This window comes from Capra hircus, chromosome 17 (genome assembly GCF_001704415.2).
Source record: "Capra hircus breed San Clemente chromosome 17, ASM170441v1, whole genome shotgun sequence".
NCBI lineage: Eukaryota > Metazoa > Chordata > Mammalia > Artiodactyla > Bovidae > Capra > Capra hircus.
In genome coordinates this window covers 627,525-650,145 of record NC_030824.1, presented here as the reverse complement: position 1 = coordinate 650,145, position 22,621 = coordinate 627,525, and the positions used below count along the sequence as shown (strand labels likewise).

Genomic DNA, 22,621 nt, shown 5'->3' with positions numbered 1-22,621 from the left:
ATTTGATTTAGGTCATACCTGAATGGTCTAGTGGTTTTCCCTACTTTCCTCAATTTAGGTCTGAATTTGCAATAAGGAGTTCGTGATCTGAGCCACAGTCAGCTCCTGGTCTTGTTTTTGCTGACTGTATAGAGCTTCTCCATCTTTGGCTGCAAAGAATATAATCAATCTGATTTCGGTGTTGACCATCTGGTGATGTCCATGTGTAGAGTCTTCTCTTGTGTTTTTGGAAGAGGGTGTTTGCTATGACCAGTGTGTTCTCTTGGAAAAACCCTATGAGCCTTTGCCCTGCTTCATTCTGTACTCCAAGGCTAAATTTGCCTGTTACTCCAGGTGTTTCTTGACTTCCTACTTTTGCATTCCAGTCCCCTAGAATGAAAAGGACATCTTTTTTGGGTGGTAGTTCTAAAAGGTCTTAGAGGTCTTCACATCTTCCTAATCAGAAATAAAAATCCCGCAGTGGAGATGCTATAAGTGGCAGAAAGAGGATGGTTCCTGCTCTGCTTCACTCAGACTCCAAAAAATTAATAATGCAAATATCTGTGTAAAAATCAAGTTTTACTTCTTAATAAAAAATTTCAAAAGATCTGTCCTGTGTCATTTAATCTTTTCTTAATTAAAACCTTACAAAGAATTATATTTCTGATATGTGACTCATCAATGAAAAATTGAAATAAACATAGATTGACCTTCAGTTAAATTCATGCATGTATTTCAAGTAATGACCTTAACATTTTCACAAATCCATTAACATATTTTCATACATTTACTGTCTCAGGGAATTCCCAGGTGGTCCAGTGGCTAAAACTCCATGTTCCCAGTGCAGTCAGCCTGGTTCCATCCTTGTTCGGGGAACTAGATCCCACAAGCTACAACTAAGCCAGCACCCAGATAATGAATAAATAAATGCTTTTTAAGAATCTCAAAGTCACACACCTACAGTGTAACACACAGATTCAGTGCGGGGCAAACTGTAGTAGGGCCTCTTGTCCAACCAAACTTTCCCTGAACTGTATCTTCTTTACCCACTGCTTGGAACAATTCATGCTAACAGCCACCACATGTCAGGCTCCCTGGGGACACACGCTGCTCAGGCCCTTCAGAGTCTCAGTGAAAAGTGCTATGAGGATCACAGCCCTGCTCCCTGCAGCCTGTGCCCTGTGCCTGCAGGAGAGACGCCCAGTAGGGGTCACTTCGTAAGAGAGGACACAGCGACGGGAGTGCACCGTGTGGAAAGCCTCACACAGTGAAGATCCAGACACTCAGGAATCCAGAGTCCCACCCCCGGCCTCTCCCCCTACACCTTCCCACCTCGACAGAGAAGAGCCCCCTCCTCACGGCTGAGGGGACGCACAGAGGAAGCAGGGCTCCGGCCACCAGGGAGGGGACCCACAGAGGAGGGACCCGCTCTCCTGCCCAGAAGGGGACGGGCCTCCCCGGGGCCAGCACTGCCCTGACCTGATCCTGATGGAGAGGAACCCGTGCCCCGGAAGCCCTCTCAGTCCTGACCCCGAGCAGCCCAGGGAGACATGGACAGACTCGGCCTGAGGGGCCTCAGGGGAGCACACAGGGGCCCTGAGGTCACAGCGGACACAGAGGAGGCCCCTGAACTGGCTCTGAGGCAGGGACAGTGCCCAGGGCAGGGGCAGGAGCTGTCCCTGAGGGCTCCGCTCACCAGGGCACAGGGAGCGTGTCCGGGCCTGGACACCAGGGGGCGCGCGAGGGCCATTCCTGAGCTGGTTAGTGGGGTGAGAGCTGGGCCCAGGCCCTGGCACTGCCAGGCAACCAGTGCTCAGGGCTCCTGGATGGGACCTCCCGGCCCTGGGCCCCTACAGCCCCGCCCCAGTCCACACCCTGCCCCCCCTCAGGCACAGGGACAGGAGCCAGGGCCCAGGGAGGGGTCAGAGAGCTGGGGGGGGTCAGAGAGCTGGGGGAATTCAGAGAGCTGGGGGGTCAGCTGTCAGAGAGCTGGCGGGGGTCAGAGAGTTGGAGGTGGGGGGAGGACGGTCATTTGCATGAAAGGCCCCGCCCCCTCTCAGGCTATGAAGAGGGGCAGGAGCGGGGTGGGGACGCTCTGCTCAGCTGTGGGGCCGCAGACGGCAGGACGCCCTGACCGTTTTCACCATGGCCTGGTCCCCTCTGCTCCTCACCCTGGGCGCTCTCTGCACAGGTGACTGGATGCAGGGACAGGGGATGGGCCCTGGGAAGACTCACAGGCCCTGCTCCCTGATCTTGTGTCTGGACCGCAGAGTCACCATCTCTGTCTCTCCCCCTTCCAGGATCCTGGGCCCACGCTGTGCTGACTCAGCCGCCCTCCGTGTCCGGGTCCCTGGGCCAGTCGGTGACCATCTCCTGCTCTGGAAGCAGCAACATTGGAATATTGGGTGTGAGCTGGTACCAACAGCTCCAAGGATCGGCCCCCAAAACCCTGATCTATGGCAGTAACAAACGACCCTCGGGGGTCCCCGACCGATTCTCTGGCACCAAGTCTGGCAACACAGGCACCCTGACCATCACTTCGCTCCAGGCTGAGGACGAGGCCGATTATTACTGTGCGTCTGCTGACCTCATTCTTAATAGTCTCACAGTGCTCCAGGTCAAGGGGGAAGTGAGACAAAAACCTGCTGTCCTCTCAGAGTCGGGGCTCTGGGGGCAGAAACATCCTCTAAAAAGGCCGCCACTTCATTTGTCTGTTTGGCCTAAGACTGTGCTCAGTCACACCACGGAACTAGGTCCAGAAAAAGCTGTTCACATCTTTCTTCATTCACCCCTTCTCCAGCTTTCCTTGGCAGCAACACATTGTCTGATTTTCTCAACTTGAGCAGAAATCCCCAGTGCCAGGGGCAGGTGCCCTGGGGTCAGAGTCCATGATGGGTCGGGTCAGAACCAGAGGAACACGGTACAGTTCTGTCTGACTCTGGACTCGTCAGAGTGTCCAGTATGTGCCCTGGGCCCAGCAGCTCTCCTTCTCTCTGAGGCCAGTAGTGGATGCGGGGGGTCCCTGTTCAGGTCCCTGGCCTCAAGTCTGGTGTTCAGGCTCCTCGGCCATCACTGGGCTGAGCTGAGGCCCAGGATGCTGCTCCTGCCTTTCCTGTGACAGCCTCTCAGGCTCAGCCAGGGCTCCAGGCTCCTGGCCAGGCAGCCTGGGAACCTCCTCCACTGGCCTTTGCCCACGTGGGGAGCAGGGTGCTCACTGGAGAGTGACTTTCCTGCACCTGGGCCCCAGGGGACATGAGAGCTCTCAGCTGTGAGCAACAGTCTTGCCTCTCACTTCCTGCTCCTCTGTCCAGGGGTCAGTGCCTAGACCTGAGGTCCAGGCTCAGATGGACGGGAAATTACACAACAAAAATGTCAGTAAACTTGACCTCCAGTGATACCTGGACAGAGGGTGAGAGACCCAGGGGAGGAACTTCCTCCATGTCAGCAACTTCGTCTCAAGAGCAGGGTCCTGGGGGCCCTCCTCCACGACCTGGACCCCTCCCTTCGTGTCCTCACTCCTGAACCAAGACTGTCCTTTAGGGAAAGTGATGGGATGTGGGTTTGGAGGCCTTTGTCCTGCCTTGCGCTCCTGGCACCTGGGCACAGGGCGTGGGGCATCCATGCTTCCTGTCACCTTCTCACCCTCCTTCAAGGGGGTCCTGATGGCTCTGTCCTTTACCAGTTCCTCTCTTCACCTGTTTTCCTCTTTTTCCTACACAAGCATCCATGCACTGGAACAATAGGAAAAGGATTTAGTATGAACATTTTGTTTGATGTGAGATGAATCTCACAAACACGGGTTGAGAAAAGAAAATAATCATATGAATTTTATTAAATGGCTAAGTTACAAGAACATCTCATCTGAACACAGAACCGTACTTTTACTTTCCATTGATTAGCATTATTTTTGTCCCTTAATTTTCCTAAGTAATGGAGACATTAAGTCCTCCTGCACGAAATTACATGTATGTAAATGAGTGTGTACTAGCAATACTACAATTGTGTCTAGGTGTTTCTATTTTTACATGGATTTTATTCTTGGTTCTAAATTTATTTTTTAATTTGTCTTAATATAAAATACAACTTGTAGATGGAAAAAATAACATTTGGTATTAGTATCAAGTTCTTATATTTTGAATTTTTTGTTAACTTTCTGATTAGAACATTTTGATCAATAGTTAATGTTAGTGGCTTGTAATATTTCCTCTTATAAATTTTTCGGGTATATGTACAAATGTTTAACGAATTCTCAAAAAACTAGGAAATATTGCATCTTTTTTCAATGTTTTTTAAAAAGACATGCCTACAATGCAAATCAGTTAGAACAATGCAGTGGCTCGAGTTTGTTACATATTTCAGGTGAGGAAATACATGTTATCTTTTTGTGGACTAATTCCATAGTAAAATTTCCATATTTTTCTAAGGAAATTAATCTTCTTGCTTGTTTTCTCTACTAGCTCACAGATGCATCTTCCTAGAGAAGTTTGCATTTTACCTCCTTAATTCTGGAGGTTCTTTTTTGCTTTTATTTCCCACGTGTGACCAGCGGGGGCGCTATGGGACTGCCCTGGGGACCCTGCATGGCTGCTCAGAGAGCATCGCTCACTCCAGGAGCTGGGCTGCGGGCAGGGTGTGCACCCCTGGGGGGACTCAGCAGTGTGTCCTCTCCGGCTGCAGAGTCCCCTGTCATGTGGTCTCAACAGGTGCTTCCTCCAGGGGCTCCCAAGAGGGAACTCCCCTCCACCCCCTGAGTCTGGGCTGTGAGCTGAGCTCCAGCATCAGGGCTGAGAGATGGGCTGGGCGGGCCCTGGGTGGACCCCTATTTGCATGGCAGCCCCTCCTCTGGCAGAGGCTGGGGCAGAACAGGAGGCCTGGGGCAGCCCAGCCCCACCGTGGGGACCAGGAAGCTGTGAGCACCATGGCCTGGACTCCTCTCCTGCTGGTGCTCCTCTCTCTCTGCACAGGTAGGCACGGGCCCCGGGCACCAGGGCTCAGCCCCCAGCCCCATCAGCCCCTGGGGCGCAGACTCTGGGAACCTTTCCTGCAGCTCCTGCCCCATCTCCCCTGTGTCTGTGTCTGCAGGTTCCCTCTCCCAGCCTCTGCTGACTCAGCCGGCCTCCCTCTCTGCGTCTCCGGGAGCATCAGCCAGACTCACCTGCACCCTGAGCAGTGGCTACAATGTTGGCAACTATAGCATATACTGGTATCAGCAGAAGGCAGGGAGCCCTCCCCGGTACCTCCTGAGGTTCAAGTCAGACTCTGATAAGCACCAGGGCTCTGGGGTTCCCAACCGCTTCTCTGGATCCAAAGATGCCTCGACCAACGCAGGGCTCCTGCTCATCTCCGAGGTGCAGCCCGAGGACGAGGCTGACTATTACTGTGCTGTGTGGCATGGCGACACTAATGCTCACACGGTGCTCCAGACCAGTGAGGAAGAGCAACAGAAACATCGTCCACTCACCCCTGCTCGTGGCTCGGATGAAGTCTAGCTCAGGGGGTGACTTCTAATTGTCAGATGTTAGACAAGCAACTGATTTTCCTTAAACCAGCAGATTTGATAATATTGTATTTTGCTTCAATTTAGCTTTTAGATTGCTAAGATGCTTTTATCCAATGCAGGTTTTCCTGGGCAAACATTTCTTGTTCAGAGACAAAAATTTTTCGATAAAGACATTGGCTGAGCCCAGAAGAGGTGGTTTCAGGCCAGGCCCAGCTCAGGGTCACGGGTTCAATAAGACAGGCTTCTGTGAGTGTTTCACTTGGGATTTTGTGATATAAAAGTCAACATGCAGAAATGAATTGTATTTTGTAGTTCAGTAATGAACCTCCAGTTTCTGAAAATAAAACCACTAGCATGTATGATACAATCAATATAAAACACTTAAATCTGAGGACTATCAGAAGTCTGTGCATTGAAAATTACAAACATGCAAGAGAAATTAAAGGCATAGTGAGTAGTGACTCCTCATCTGTAGTTCGAAACACTGAATGTCACTAAGATAACAGTCATTTAAAGTAGTGCAACATAACATTGTAAAGCCACACACCAGGCTTCCCTGTCCCTCACTGCTGGGAGCCAGTGTGAGGAATCCCGCCCATGGCAAAGGTCATGAGGAAGGAAGCCCGACAAAACGCAAAGGCGTGATCCGGCTTTGGGGGGTTCCCCCTGAGTTTTCCCGATCATCTACCCCCCAAACCAGAGTCTGCCTGCTTTGTTACTGTGGTTTTCACTCTTCTGACATTCTCAGGAAAAACGTCAATTCAGGGCTTTAGTCTCCTGCATCAGCTCAAACCCCTTTGATGGCTCTCTAACTTGCCTGACAGGTTCCCCCGGCCTTTTTACAATTTGTGAATTGCTTACAGCCCCCCAAGCATGAGAGGCACAAAGCTTAAAGCATCTTAAAGATACAGAGCCTTTTCTAAAGGGCTAAAAATCATATTCGTGATGGGTTTTCACTGTTGATTCAATGACTGCTGCCAGGCCTCCATATTCTTTATCTTTTAGGCACCTGAAGGATATTAATCAATGTAATTGGGATTTAAAAATAGGAATATACTAGTTTTGATGTTAGCAACACTAGACTTTTGAGTTAGTTCCTTTTCTCTTTGTTATAAATCACTGTAGTTCTTTCATTGTTATAAATTGTTGTGTCTTTGCTATGTAAGAATGTAACTTTTTTTAGTGCTTTCTGAGAGTGGCACCAGACTTTGGGAAGAACAACACAAGTAACTCTTCTGGTTGACAAACCCTTATCAGAAAAGGGCCGTAAAATGTTAATTGGCCTTCTGGCCAGAAGATGATGTGAATCACCTAAGACTTATGTATACAACTAGGTATGCAGAGAGAAAGCCTGGTCCCGATAAGAGTCAGGGCTGCTGACGCTGCAGAATTTTATATTATCCATTGATCTCTATGTACAAAAAAAGGTATAAAAGGCCTTTCTGAACAATAGAGGAGGGGCCAGTCACTGGACTGGTTCCCCCCGTGTCTTTACTTTACTTTCTGGCTGAATTCCCATCTGGGGCATGGAGGCTCACCATGTATACTTACTTGCCCCGGCTTTTAAGATCCACGTGAGAGGGAGCCCAAGGTGGGGCATGCCCCGCTATTCAAGAGGATGCCGGTGGCCTAACGTAGACGGTGCAAGCTCCTTGTCTGGAACTTGATTGGCTTTCCACGTAAACCAAGTTATTCAGCACTTTTCTCCACTAAATTTTCCTACTATACTATTTCTTCTTAATTTCTTTTATATTTCTAAATAAATAAGTTTTTCCTCGCCTACTCCATCTCCCCTTCAAATTCCCTGGATCCACTGGGGCAGGACCCCGGCACCTCACCATCCTGGAGTTTGCCCAAATTCAAGTCCGTTGGATCCGTGATGCCAGCCAACCGTGTCAACCTCTGTCATCGCTTTCTCCTCCTGCCCTCAATCTTTCCTAACGAAAGGTGTTTTCCAATGAGTCATAAATATGAAATTATGCTGAAAATTAATGAGAATGAATAGGAAAATGTACAAGTCTACAATTATTAAAAATAGTATATAATTTTAACATTATATAAATTTAAAGGTAGTTTAAAAATGTGTGTTACTCTGGTCCCAGTAATAAAAAAAGACAACATAAAATTTGACTGCATTTGTATGATGAGAATAAACATTCAGCAAGAAAGATAAAAGAAAATTTGAGCAAGAGTGAAATATTTTCTTCCAGGAAAATTGAGTAGCCGGGCTGTGCAGTCCCTGCATTATTTACAGTGTTGCTTCCTTACACCTGCTTCCCTAGAGAAGCTGGAGGGGGTGTGAGCAGCGGGGACGGGGCGGAGCCCTTAGATGTCAGCAGGAAAGATGCTGGATCCTGACACCACTCGAGGGCCGCTCTGCCTGCTCGGAGTCAGGCTCTGCAGCAGTGATATGCCACCTGCCCCCTCCCCGCTGAGCACAGAGTCCGGAGCACGGTCTCGACTGTCTCAGCCGGGCCCACTGTCCAGCCCAGTGCTCAGGTCCTCTAGTCCTGGAAAGAGCGGCAGAGCTGGCGGTGTGAGGTGTCCGGGAACCAACAGGTGCCAGCCAGAGACCCCAAACCACGATGCCTGCGGGCCCCCAGCCCTCAGGAGCCGCGATCGGTGCTTTGGCTCCAGCCGTGGTCACTCAGGTTCCTTGACCACTGGGGCCTCCTATCCTCGGATGAAAGAGGAGGAGGACGGGGGTGACCGTGATCCGGGCACCTGGACACAGGTGATGCCACCACAGTCACCTTGCCTTCTGTGTCCCGGGAGCTGGGAGCAGAGTTAGCCTCACTCAGAAAGGCGGCTTCTGCTTCCCAAGCCAACAGGGAGTGAACACGTGGCAAGTGCTTTATTTAACTTAGGTAGGAAAGACGAGACCAGGAACCAGTACAGTGGGGTCACGGAGCATATTTCAGAACAAAATGCTTATTCTCCCTGGGAAAGGACCTGGGAGCAAGCTGTGTGTGCTTGTGTGCGTGTGTAAGGCACTGCTTCATTTCTAATGAAGGAGAAAGCACCCGCGTCCTGCACAGCTGGGAGGCTGCATCCTCGGGGTCGCCACTGTCCTGACCTGAGCCTGATTTAAAGGAATACGTGTCCCCGACGCCCCCTCAGTCCTGACCCCTGAGCTGCCAAGCGTGCCGTGTACAGACTGACCCTGAGGGTCGGAGGGGAGCCCACAGACGGCCCTGAGGTCACAGGGGACACAGAACGGGCTCCCGGCCTGAAGGCAAGAAGGAGACAGAGGACAGAGCGGGTCAGGGGCTTCCCTGAGGGGGCTGGTCCCCAGGTCACAGGATGTGTGTCTGGGCCTGGACCTCAGGGGGCGCTCGGGGGCCAATCGTGAGGTGGTGAGGGGGATGGGAGCTGGGATCCTGGTGCTGCCTGGTGGCCTCTGCTCGTGGTTCCCTGCTGTGGCCTCCCACGCCAGGGCCACATACAGCCCCGCCCCAGCCCACCCACTGGCCACCCTCAGGCACAGGGGCCTGAGCCAGTGCCCAGGGACGGATGGGTGGGACTCGTTTGAATGAATGGACCCTCCCTCTCAGGGCATGAAGAGGGGAAGGAGCCGTGTGGGGACGCTCTGCTCAGCTGTGGGGCCAGAGATGGCAGGATGCCCTGACCGTGTCCACCATGGCCTGGTCCCCTCTGCTCCTCACCCTGGGCGCTCTCTGCACAGGTGACTGGATGTGGAGAACAGGGGAAGGGTCTTACGAAGACTCACAGGCCCTGCTCCCTGCTCTCATGTCTGGACCCCCGAGTCACCATCTCTGTCTCTCCCCCTCCCAGGATCCTGGGCCCAGGCTGTGCTGACTCAGCTGCCCTCCTTTTCCGGGATATTGGGCAGAGGATGACCATCTCCTGCACTGGAAGCAGCAACACAACCGGGGGTTATCATGTGAGCTGGTTCCAACAGCTCCCAGCATCGGGCCCCAGACTCCTGACCTATGAAAATAGCGAACGACCCTCAGGGGTCCCGGATCGATTCTCTGGCTCCAAGTCTGGCAGCTCGGCCTCTCTGACCACCTCAGTTCATGCTGAGGACGACGCTGATTATTGCTGCTTCTCATGGGCTGACGGCTTGAAAGTTTGCCCAGTGCTTCAGGCCAGAGCAGGAGACAAAGACCTGCTTCCCCCACAGCCACGGGGCTCCCAGGGCAAGGCGTCTGCCCCTCCCTTCCTGGAGTCCCTGAGGCCACGGAACCCAGCAGACTGGGTGTCCCCTGAGTGCAGCCCAGCGCCCCCTCAGCCCGACTCCCCTCCCGAGGGCAGCGGCACACAGGGGGTGGGCACACGCCCCTGGATGACGGAGCTGCTCACACAGGTGCCCCCGGTTCCCAGGTCGGAGTCGGCAGCACAGAGCAGGGGGTCAGTGCCGCCCTTGCTGGGTCCCTGGGCAGCGAACGCACATCCCTGAGCTTCCGCCAGAGAAGCATCTCCTGTTAAAGGAAGAGGAAATGGAACCCAGAGTTTCTTCAAGCAATTTCCACACAGTCCAGGATCCAGTAAAACTGTCACTTATATGAAGAACCAGGAAACTAAATACTGAAGGGAAGTGAGACGGCACAGACATCAGCGGTGAGAGGCCTGAGATGATGAAATCAGGGGACAGATGTTTTTAGGGACAGACATCAGATCTATTTGATTAACAAATACAAACAGTTTTGGGTCCAAAGGAGAAGGGGACAAATGGAAGGGGGAAAAAAAAATAAAAGAATCATGAGAACAAGTTAGTCAGAATAACCTGAAAATACAATAGGTGAAAATAAAGTTCTGTGTATACTATCAAAGATATGTAATATTTTTTATTTAATTTATTTATTTGTTCATTGATAAGGTATTTGGCGACAGGAAAAAAAGGCAGCCTCCCCCTCCTCAAAGGCTTCCCAGGAGTCACGAGGGGTAAAGAACCGCCTACCAGTGCAAAAAGCATAGGAGATGTGGGCTCTGTCCCTGGGTGGGAAGATCCTCTGGAGCAAGAAACGGCAGCCCACTTCAGTGTTCTTGTCTAGACAATCCCATGGACAGACGGGCCTGGTGCGCTAGAGTCCACGTGGTCGCTAAGGAGCCAGACAGGACTGAGAACCAAGCAGCTGAACAGCACCTTGCTCACAATCTCCCCGCCGTGAACGTTCCCCGAGCGCGTCACCAGGGGGCGATGTTTACCGCTCAGAGTTGGCAAAACCTCAACACACCCGCATGGTCCGCTGAGCTGGCCCTGCCCCCGGGCTCAGCGGCCTGAGTGGACGTGACAGCAGGTGCTTCCTCTCAGGGGACAGACTCAGAGCCGCGGCCCCCAGGCCTCCTCCTGGGACTGAAGCTGCACCCGGGGCCGAGCACCCAGAATTGGAGGGTGAAGGGATCAGGGGGTCATCAGTCCCCACCCGCTTCCCAGAAAGAGAGGAGGGGAGGAGCCCCCAGAGCCCACCCCGTGCACCCCTCCAGCTCTCCTCATCTCTGCTCAGAGCCTGCCCTCCCGACCCCTCATTCATGACTTTCCTCCCAGTCCTGGACCTCTCTCTTTCTACAGACCTCCAGTGTTGATCTCCACGGTCATCAGCCAGCTCCCTCTGTCGGAAGATCATGGACGTGTCTCCAGATCTTCCTGAAACACTCACTTCCTCGGCCCCTCCTTGAGCCTGTCTAACTCTTCCTTCCCGAGAAGCCTCAGATCCCTGGCACTCAGGTGTGACTCCAGGTCGTCCCCTTCCTCTTCCTCCCCAGGGTCCCCTCATTTCCTGGGGGATCCATGAACCCCTCTAGTAGCTGATTTATCCCCTGAAACCTACACTCTGTCCTGTGTGCCCATCCAGTGAGGAATCAGGAGGGGAGAGAGCCCTGTCCTGAGACCTGGAGATGATTCCTGGCTGAGGAGCGTCTGTGCTCAGCTGCTGTGGGACTGACTTTATGCACAGTGAGCCCGGGGAAGCTGCGGGGCCTGGGCTGGGAAAGCAGCCCTGTCCTGGGGCTCTGCCCCCGGGGCCGGCACTGCAGCTCTGTCTGACCATGTCTATGGCCACGTGTGAGATTCCTGAGAACAGCTGATCTGCCTTGTCCTGTCCTGTCGCTCATCTCAGATCTGAGACCGACCCATGGCTCTGATAACTCAGCCTGCCCTGTTTCACAGAGAGAACGTCCTGCTACGACATAAAAATCCCCCAGTGGAGATGCCGTACCTGTCAGAAAGTCTTTAAAATTATTTTATTTAGAGAACAGAGGCTACAAGGAAAAGTATGTTTTAGAAATAGTACCATGGCAATGCAGAATTAAAACAGAGCCAGAGTTGAACACAGCCTAGTGACTTAACAACATTTTCTTCAGTTAAATTTAGGCATCTATTTTAAGTGATGACCTTAGATTTTTACTAATCCATGAATACATTTTGGTTCATTTAAAATCTCAAAGTCACACATCCACAGTGTAACACTCACATGCACGGCAGGGTAAGCTACAGTTGGCTGTTGTTATCCATCCAAACATATCCTGATGGGTATAATTTCAAAACCAGTTTGGGGAAAGTTGACTCTAAGAGCTCTGATCACCAGGTCAAAGGATGTGTGTCTTGGTCCGGACACCAGGGGGCACTCCGAGGCCTTTCCTGAGTGTCTGGCGCGGTGAGAGCAGAGCCCAGCCCCCTGGTGCCCCCTGGTGCTCCCTGCTGCTTCCTGCTCAGGGCTCCCAGCTGTGACCTCCCACCCCCAAGCCCCATGCAACCCCGCCCCTGATCACACACTGGCCTCCCTCAGGCACAGGAAGCTGACCCAGGTCCCAGAGGGGATCAGAGCATTGTTGCATTGTTGCCGGGGGCGGGGCGGGGAGGATGGTCATTTGCATGAAAGGCCCCGCCCCCTCTCAGGCTATGAAGAGGGGATGGAGCGGGTGTGGGGACGCTCTGCTCAGCTGTGGGGCCACTGAAGGCAGGACGCCCTGACCGTGTCCACCATGGCCTGGTCCCCTCTGCTCCTCACCCTGGGCGCTCTCTACACAGGTGACTGGATGGGGGGACAGGGGAAGGGCCCTGGGAAGACTCACGGGCCTTGCTCCCCGCTATCATGTCTGGACCCCTGAGTCACCATCTCTGTCTCTCCCCCTTCCAGGATCCTGGGCCCAGGCTGTGCTGACTCAGCCGCCCTCCGTGTCTGCGTCCCTGGGCCAGAGGGTCTCCATCTTCTGCAATGGAAGCAGCAGCAACATCGGGGGTGGTAATTATGTGGGCTGGTACCAACTGATCCCAGGATCAGGCCTCAGAACCATCATCTATGGTACAACCGGTCGACCCTCGGGGGTCCTGGACCGATTCTCCGGCTCCAGGTCTGGCAACACGGCCACCCTGACCATCACGTCGCTCCAGGCTGAGGACGAGGTGGATTATTACTGTGCAACTTATGACAGCAGTAGCTATAATGGCACAGTGCTCCAGGCCAGAGGGGAAGCGAGACAAAACCTGCTCTCCCCCAGACACGGGCCTCCCGGGGCTGAAGCATCTCTGTCCAAGCAGACACTGGAGCAGCAGCTTGAAATGGACATAAAATCGTATTTCATTTCACACGGTGAGAACAAGCATGTGTGGCTGTAATTCAAAACTTACTGCACGTTTTCACCCAAAACGCCCTCAGCTGCTCTTCCTAGTCCTGCTCCATGTAAGACCATTTAGGGGAAAGGGAATGTGGATACTCCACCATGTTCAGTAGGTTCTCTGGTGGCTCAGAGGATAAAGCGTCTTCCTGCAATGCAGGAGACCTGGGTTCAATCCCTGGGTTGGGAAGATCCCCTGGAGAAGGAAATGATAACCCACTCCAGTATTCTTGCCTAGAGAATCCCATGGAGAGGAGCCTAGCGGGCTAGAGTCCACGGGGTCTCAAAGAGTGGGACACGACTGAGCGAAGAAACGTACTTGTTCAAACATTATCATTTTAATTTCTAATCTTGAGTAGTGTGTTTTCTTATTATTGTCAACTGATATTTTAGAAGCATCTCAATTTAATGGCTGTATTGTTAACTGTCTTCGATAAGGTTGCAGGTATATTAATTCTACACCTGTTTTCTATTGGTTTCTCTCAGCACAGGGTTGCTAAGCCCCTAGAGCTGGTGCTGCTGTGAGTGACCACACCACAGCCCTGAGGCTCTGGACTGCTGAGACTGGTAATGGTTTCAGGGCCTGTGTGTGGGGAGACCCCTGTCCCCTCAGAGACCACAGGTTGCCGGAAGCCAGTGTGAGGAATCCCGCCCATGACAAGGTCATGAGGAAGGAAGCTGACATACGCAAGGCGTGCTCAGACTTCAGGGGCCCCTCTGGAAATTCCTAAGCATGTACCGCAACAAAAAATCTGCTGGCTTTTGTGCTCTGCTTTTCCACTTTTCTGATATTCTCTGGAAAAAAGTCAATTCAATTCAGGGCTTTAGTCTTCTGCATTTGAAAGGGATGTTTCAGTTAAAACCCCTCTGATAGCTCTCTAGCTTGCCTAACAGGTTCCTCAGACCTCTTACAACCCCCCAACCTTGAGAGGCACAAAGCTTAAAAGCATCTTAAAGATACAGAGCCTTTTCTAAGAGTTAAAAATCATACTGGTGATGGGTTTTCACTGTTGACTCAATGATTGTCGCCAGGCCTCCATATTCTTTATCTTTTTGGCACCTGAGAGGATGTTAATCAATGTAAACGGGATATGGAAAAAGATATATAGTAGTTTTGATGTTAGCAACACTAGACTTTTGAGTTAATTACTTTTCTCTTTGTTATATATCACTGCACTCCTCTTGTGTCCTTGCTATGTAAGAATGTAACTTTATTTAGTGCTTTCTGAGAGGGGCACCAGATTTTGGGAAGATCAACACAAATAAGTCTTCTGGTTGACAAACCCTTATCAGAAAAAAGGCTGTAAAATGTTAATTGGCCCTTTTGGCTGGAAGATGATGTAAATCACCTAAGACTTGTGTATACAATTAGCTATGCAGAGAGAAATGCCTGGTTTTGGTAAGAGTCTGGACTGTTAACGCTGCATAACTTTGTGTTACCCATTGATCTCCATGTTTCATCTAAAGTATAAAAGGCCTTCTGAACAATAAAGGAGGGGACCAGTTTCTCGCACCAGTCTCTCGGCCTGGTTTCTTGGGAATCTGGCTCCCCCCGTGTCTCTTTCTCTCTTCTTCTCTCCCTTTCCCTCCCTCTGCTCTTTACTTTAATTTCAGGCTGAATTTCCATCTGGGGCGCAGAGGCTCGCCAGGTCTACTTACTTGCCCTGGCTGTTAAGACCCGTGCGAAAGGGAGCCCAAGGCGAGGCACCCTTAGATATTCAAGTGAGCGCCGGTGGCCCAACGTAGATGGTGCAAATTCCTTGTCTGGAATTTGATTGGTCTTCCGCGTAAACCAAGCTATTCAGCCCTCTTCCTCCACTTAATTCTCATACTACACTATTTCTTCCTAATCTAATGTTATATTTCTTGTATCAATCAGTAAATAAGTTTTTCTCATGCCAACACCATCCACCCTTTGAATTCCCTGGATCCACCGGGGCTGGACCCTGGCAACAGGTGACTCTGTGGCTCCCTGCACCCTGAGCAGTGACATCAGTGTCGGCCACTCTGCTGTTACTGGAACCAGCAGAAGCCAGCGAGCGCTCCTTGGTCCTCTGGTCCTACCACTCAGACTCCAGGAAGAACCAGGCTCCGGGGTCCCCGCGAGTTTTCTGGATCCAAAGATGTCTCGGCCAGCGCAGGGCTCCTGCTCGTCTCTGGGCTGCAGCGTGAGGACGACGCTGACTCTGACCGTGCAGGCTGGTGCAACAGGGCTCCGCACAGCGACACAGGTAGACGGGAAACTGGGACGAGAGCCTCAGCCTGTCAGGGGCTTGTTCTTAGAGAACCGTCAAATCTTAAATATTACCCTGGAACCAACTTATTCCTGAGGTATGTTCTGGTTCATAGTATGTCTACTCCCAATGGTACAGTCAGTTTTGCTGAAATCTCAGAAAATGTAAACAATTTCTGATGCCACTGAAGTGCCCCCTGGACAGCCGGGTGATGACGGGAGCCGTGGAGCTGAGCTCCCTCACTTGAGATCAGGAGCAGGAGGCTTTCCCAGGTGCGCCTCCAGCAGAGTCCATGGACCATCCCAGCAGGCAGATCGTCCCCCAGGTTGAGAACTCTGCTCCTGAAGGGGCAGAGCAGAGAGCGTGAGGAGTGAGGGGCACCGGGGATACATCGCAGGAGGCAGGGAGCCCCGGGAGTGGCTCTCCTGACCCACAGGTGCTGGCTCTGTGCTGCCCTCTGCTCCTCTCATCTCCACCCCATCGGAGCATTTTTTCCTTCAGGGCTGGTGTGGTCTGTGGCCTGTGAGGAGCAGGGGCTCCCCAAGATGTGCCCGGGTCCCTCTGCTTGTGACACTCCTGATGAGTTCAGATTCAAGGGCCCCACGTCCTATAGAAGGAACAGTGGGGAAGCAGGGATCACCATGGCAATGATGACGACGGATTCCAGGCCAAGCCCTGCATTTGAGACCGGTGACAGAGGTGAGGGGCACTCAGGGGTTTCGGCCCTGTTCTCTGCCTCCTGCTTTGTCCTCTCGCCCTCCTGGATCACTCTGGACCCCATCCTGAGGAGGAGGCTGGTCATCAGTGTCACACAGCTCATCACTAACCACAGCCACAGGAATTCCCGTGTGATGGGGATGTGTGATGAAAGCTTGCCCTGTACTCCCGTGTCGGACCCATCACTGCCCTGACCCTGACTGTGACGTCCCCAGTGCTGGTTGAGGCCTCTGCGGTCACTTGGGCTGTCAGCACCAGGCAGGCTCACACCCTCGTCCTGGTCCCTTTTATGGGATCCATGAAATTGACTCCTTTTCTCTCTGGTCTTCAAATAGAAACAGAATCTCCATGCGCCCAGATACACAGTGTCTCACAGGTTCTGGGCAGGATGTTGAGGAAGCAGAAGCTCAGCATCTGTGCCCTGGACCCCAGGGGCCTCTCCCACCCCCGCACGCCCCTTTCCTGCTCCAGGCTTTGTGCTCTGCCCTGAACCCGGACACTTAGGGAAGCTGGGTCCTCCCTTTCCCCGGGGATTGCTGCCTGAAGAGCCCTCCACTCCAGGTTCTGGGAGACCCTCCCCATTAGGATGCGACTCCCAGACTCCTCACTTGCTCAATTCTTCCTCTTTTGCCTCATGGTCTCTCCCCCTTTTCCCTCCCTGGTTCCTTGTTTGAGATGATATTGGATAAATGTCACTATTTTGGACACAGACCTTATAAACCCACCTCCATCAAATCTATGGATTCTAACAATTGAAGGTTAGAACTTTAGACTTCACCATGTCTAGTGAAGATCAGGTAATGATCATAATGGTTTCTCAACCAGAGATGAAACAGGAGCCCAGACAAGGATGAGACACCCATTTATAGGCATAATATTTTATATCAAACATTTAATAAAGAAAGATTATAAAATTAGACTAAAAACATCTTTAAATATCTGAGTCAAAAAGACGTACTGTGAGGCCCTTGATCAAGGGTAAGTGAGAACCCCGGAAGTGACCAAGAAGAGAACTGTTGCTCCTGAGAGCCGCCTATTCTCTTTGCAAAGAGAGAAATGAGAGCAGAGGCATGCAGTCTGGGCCGGGAAGGTCCCGGGAGGCCCTGCACATTCAGCCCTGACCACCTGTCAACCTGGGAAGGAAGCTCACACAGAACCATGAGCAGGCACGACCCACGGGCATGCTGGGAGTCTGAACCTGGAAACTCAGGTTCCGGTGGCTGTGCTCTGGCGGTGAACCCACGAGCTAGGCGGAGCGAGCTGAGACATCAGGGAATCCTGAACTTCATTAGTTTATCAGCATGCCATTCAGGGTCTGAGGTCATTAGGCACCTGGAAAACTCAATGACCAGGCCCAGACTAGACGAAGGGGGCTCATTCTACCGCCCTGGGCGGTGACATCAGGGAGACCCAGCTGCAAGTGTGAGAAAGCCTTCCCAGGAGGCTGTGGTGGGAAGCTGGGGAGAAGGAGGCCTGAGTCCAGCAGGGGGCGCTGTGGGTCTGGTCCTGAGAGCGCAGGGTGCTGGCCAGGCAGGCTGGCACCTCCTCCCTTGGCTCTTGCCCACGTGGGCAGCAGGGTCCTCACTGGAGGGTGACGTCCTGCACCTGGGCCCCCGGGGGACACGGCAGCTCTCAGCTCAGAGCCACAGGCTCGCCTCTCAGTTCCTGCTGCTCTGTCGTGGAGTCAGTGCCCAGACCTGACATCCAACCAAGGACAGAGGGACGGTCATACAACGAAAATGGACTTCCTTCAGGAACCTCGCCCTCCAGGGACACCTGGACAGGGGGTGAGACTCTGCAGAGGCTGCCCCATTGCCCGCAGAGCGCCCGGGTGTTCCCAGTGGAGGAGGGATTCAGGCAAGAGCCCTCTGTCACCATCCCTGTCATTTAAAAGTGTTCCCTGCCATTTAAAAGTGTCCCCTGTGGTGTTATTTGGCAGCTTCAGCATTTGCAGTGAAGCCTGGAAACTGGGACTGTGTCAGTTTAGGTGGCTTCATTCCTCGTTCCTTCCCTTTATGTTAACACCTGTGACATGAAATACATGAACTCAGGAGCTCCGCCAACTGTCATCAGCATGTTCGTATAAGAAAGAGTTAAGGAGGAATACATATTTTCACCTCTATGAGCTGAGCTTTTCAAGCACCTCTGACAGGAATCAGGTGGATTTCATTAAACAGATGCTTTAGCAGCAAATCTAACATGAGTACACATAAGAAGAGTATTTACATTTTTATGTGAAAGCAACAAGAGATGAACAAGACCTTTCCTGTCTCTTCCACACACCTGAACACGAGACGTCTGAGCCCCTTCTCCTCCTCGTTGCCCCCACACCCCTCCTCCATCCCGCGTCCATCAGCTCCACCCAGAACCACAGGGAAGGCAGTTTTACAAGGTCCACGACGCTCACCACACCTACCTGTTCACACACCGTGTTTTTCTGTTTCTGATGATGAGACATGTGTCCCAACTTTGCTGGAACTGAACATGCCAGCTATCATAATTGCATGATGAAATGGTGATGTTTTTACCCTAAAAGCTACAGTTCTACTGAAGCTAGTCCACACTGTCATATCTTTTTACAGCACAGGAGGCTGTCACCCCTAGCCTGGCCATGTGGCTCGCATGTCACCACCCCTGCCCTGGTCCCCCCACCGCCGGGACTAGAGACACTTTGCAGGACTGTGCTCCAGGGTGACAGCTCACCCTTCACAGCAGACACAGGCTCCGGGATCTCCTGCTCGGCTCAGGGCTGGAGGAGGACGGACAGCATCGCACAGATGGGACTCAGGGTTCCCGGAGAAGACAGAGTGTTCTAAAGACGGGCTCGGGTTTGGGAAAGGCTGGATTATTGTGGCAAGAGAGACAGACTTGCAAACTCCTCCTTCAGCCTCAGACACTCCGGGGAGGAGATAGAGGACCGAGGTCACCAGGTCATGGGGGCACAATTGCTGAAAGGCATCGCCCCATCTCTCAGGGGCTCCTCCCTGAGCTGTCCCTGCTCTGTGTGAGGTCCAGCATCTGCCTCCTTCAAGTCCTCCCACCCCAGGGCCCTCAGGTGACCTTGGCAGGGAGAGGATGAAGTGATTTGCATGAGGCGCCTCCTCCTCCTGACAGGTTGGAGGCATGAAAAGGCCCAGGACCCCACCTGCAGCCCAGGAGGCTGAGGAGGCTGCGTCCTGGGAGGGTCTCCACCATGGCCTGGACGGTGTTTCTGCTCGGGCTGCTCGCTTGTGGCTCAGGTCAGGGGCCGGGACTCTGCACGCTTGGGGCACCTCCACGCAGGGCCTCAGGGCACCTCACCTCCATAACAACCACCTTCTCTCTTCTGTCTCTCTTAGGGGTAGAAGCTCAGACTGTGATCCAGGAACCATCACTGTCAGTGTCTCCAGGAGGGACGGTCACCCTCACCTGTGCACTGAGCTCTGGGTCAGTCACTACTTACAACGAACCCAGCTGGTACCAGCAGACCCCAGGCTAGGCTCCCAGAAATGTTATCTACAGCACAAATACCCGTGCCTCTGGCGTCCCTGATCGCTTCTCTGCCTCCATCTCTGGGAACAAAGCCACCCTCACCATCACGGGGCCCAGCCCGAGGATGAGGCTGACTATCACTGCTTGCTGTACCAGGGCAGTGGTAGTTACAGCTACACAGTGGTGGGAGCCCATGGGGAAGTGCTACTAAAACCTGCCCATGTGCCCGGAGGGTCAGCCTTTAGAGGCAGGAGAGGGTGGAGAGGGTGGAAGTGGTCAGCACCCCTATGGGGAAGGAGGCTCCAGATCCATCTCCTGCCCGTGGTTCATAACCTCGTGCTCCTTGCAGTCTCTCCCCGGGTGTGTCCAGGTCTCCAAGAGGACCCCTCAGCCCATAATGATGGGAAGGGGGGCTCAGGAGCCCATTTTATCAACAACATTGAGACTCAGAGACCCCCAACAGCCAGCACGACCCTTCTTGTTCAAAGAGTTTTAAGAGACATACTCAGTTTCATTAACTTGATGATGGAAAGTAAAATAATACTTGTCCATTTCTTTACATGTGCACAATAGCCTGACCCACAGAACACGCGCTGATCTGATTATACACCACGTGCTCACAGTCTTTGGAGAAGGAAACGGCAACCCACTCCCGTGTTCTTGCCTGGAGAATCCCAGGGATGAGGGAGCCTCGTGGGCTGCCGTCTATGGGGTCGCACAGAGTCGGACACGACTGAAGCGACTTAGCAGCTCACAGTCATAGCACTAAAGCTAATCATGGAAAAGAAGCTTTGAAAGCCTGCAAGTCTGATATTGTCCCAGACAGCTCGTGCTCTCTGAAAGTTGTCCCAGACTTCCAGGCTATTTTAATTTTGGTCTTCAATTAATCAATCTGACATGGTTTTACTATTTTAAAATGCCATATTAAATGTCTGTGAATTTTATTGATGACCATATTGGTAGATTGTTAAATGTACATATGCATGTGTATATATATGTATGCGTGTATGTATGCATATTTGATTTTGGAAAGTGTTGCTCCCTGAGAAGCTGGACAGCCAGTGTCTATCCCTGCTGTGCTCATAACACAGGGCACGGCTGTGTATGTTCCTGGGCTGAGTGTGAGCTGGCATCAACCAAGGCCCAGCACCACTTCCACCAAGAGATGGGGTCTGGGGGGTTATAAGGGGCGCTGTGGGTCTCCCCAGGGTCTGCACTGTGGGTGGCACCTGCTGTGTGACCTCCGCCCCCACCAACTACTAGGTCTCGATGAGTGGGTCTCTGTGTGTGATGGGCACTCAGCAGGATGTCCTCTCGGGCCTGGCCTGGGTCCCTGCTCACAGGTCACTGTGGATGCCGGGAGATGCTTCCTCCTGGTCCCTCCTGGGGGGCAAACTCTTAGTCTCCCCGCCTCACCTCGATTCCCTAAACTCACCCATCAAACAGGGGCGTTGAAAGAGTTTGTGTCTGTGATTTGGGTAAACAGCAGCCACTGGGGTGGGTGAAGGGGCGGCTGTGGGCACAGGGGCCCCTGTGAGGAAGGGCAGACAGGCCCTAGACTCAGTGGGGGAGCTTTGAGGGCACCCCAGTGAATGAGGGAGGCGCAGAGTGTGGCGATGGCACAGCCTGTGATGTCACTTCCCAGGACCCACCGTCTCCAGGGCCCCTCTCTGGGGAGAAGAGCTTTTTGGGAGATTCCGCATCTGTGAGAAAGAGGGAGGTGTCATCATGTCCCCCAGAATCTGTCCTCAGTGCCCTGGCGCCTGGTCCTGACGTGTGTGTGATGGAGGGGTGTGTGTGTGTGTGTGTGTGTGTGTGTGTGTGTGTGTATGATGGAGGGGTGTGTGTCTGTGTGTGTGTGTGTAAGATGGAGGGGTGTGTGTGTGTGTGTGAGATGGAGGTGTGTGGGTGTGTGTGTGTGAGATGGAGGGATATGTGTGTGTGTGATGGAGGTGTGTGTGTGTGTGATGGAGGTGTGTGATGGAGGGGTATGTATGTGTGTGTGTGATGGAGGTGTGTGTCTGTGCGTGTGGGTGATGGAGCAGTGTGTGTGTGTGATGGAAGGGTGTGTGTGTGTGTGTGTGTGTGATGGAGGTGTGTGATGGAAAGGTGTGTGTATGTGTGTGTGTGTGATGAAGGTGTGTATGTGTGTGTGATGGAGGTGTGTGTCTGTGTGTGTGGGTGATGGAGCGGTGTGTGTGTGTGATGGAGGGGTGTGTGTGTGGTAGAGGTGTGTGTGTGTGTGTGATGGAGGTGTGTGATGGAGGGGTGTGTGTATGTGTGTGTGTGTGTGTGATGGAGGTGTGTATGTGTGTGTGATGGAGGTGTGTGTTGTGTGTGTGTGTGTGATGGAGCAGTGTGTGTGTGTGATGGAGGGGTGTGTGTGTGTGTGTGTGATGGAGGTGTGTGATGGAAGGGTGTGTGTATGTGTGTGTGTGTGATAGAGGGGTGGGTGTGTGTTGTGTGGGTGTGTGTGTGTGATAGAGGTGTGTGTGTGTGATAAAATGTGGATAGGTGGTGTGTGTGTGATAGAGGGTGGTGTGTCGTGTGATAGAGTGTGTGTGGTGTGTGTGTGTGTGTGAGATGGGGGTGTGTGTGTGTGTGATATGGAGGGGTGTATGTGTGTGTCTGATAGAGGTGTGTGTGTGTGTGTGATGGAGGTGTGTGTGTGTGTGTGATGGAGGTGTGTGATGGAGGGGTGTGTGTGTGTATGTGTGTGTGTGTGTGTGATAGAGGTGTGTGTGTGTGTGTGTGTGATGGAGGTGTGTGTCTGGACGTGTGGGTGATGGAGGTGTATATAGAGGGGTGGGTGTGTCTGTGTGTGTGCGTGTGTGTGTGATGGAGGTGAGTGTGTGTGTGTGATGGAGGTGTGTGATGGAGGGGTGTGTGTGTGTGTGTGTGTGTGTGTGTGTGATAGAGGTGTGTGTGTGTGTGTGTGATGGAGGTGTGTGTCTGGACGTGTGGGTGATGGAGGTGTATACAGAGGTGTGTGTGTGTCTGATAGAGGTGTGTGTCTGGACGTGTGGGTGATGGAGGTGTATATAGAGGGGTGGATGTGTCTGTGTGTGTGCGTGTGTGTGTGATGGAGGTGTATATAGAGGGGTGGGTGTGTCTGTGTGTGTGCGTGTGTGTGTGATGG

At 52.6% G+C, this 22,621-nt stretch overlaps 1 protein-coding gene, 1 pseudogene and 1 gene segment (V, D, J or C); all 3 read left to right on the top strand.

Moving 5' to 3' along the window:
* Positions 2,110 to 22,621, top strand: part of LOC102176353 — a 460,158-nt gene continuing 439,646 nt past the window's right edge.
* Positions 4,880 to 6,070, top strand: LOC102175702 (immunoglobulin omega chain). Its single transcript, XM_005691669.3, has 2 exons — positions 4,880 to 4,943; positions 5,062 to 6,070. Exons 1-2 carry the CDS (start codon positions 4,898 to 4,900, stop codon positions 5,466 to 5,468), a joined length of 453 nt encoding a protein of 150 aa, XP_005691726.1. The 5' UTR covers positions 4,880 to 4,897; the 3' UTR covers positions 5,469 to 6,070.
* Positions 9,095 to 9,902, top strand: LOC108637856 (annotated as a pseudogene).

Excerpts from the sequence above, each read along its gene's own strand:
- LOC102175702 (XM_005691669.3), top strand. The coding sequence starts at position 4,898 with ATGGCCTGGACTCCTCTCCTGCTGGTGCTCCTCTCTCTCTGCACAG. Across the intron at positions 4,944-5,061 it reads GCTCCTCTCTCTCTGCACAG|GTTCCCTCTCCCAGCCTCTG; the intron begins GTAGGCACGGGC and ends CTGTGTCTGCAG.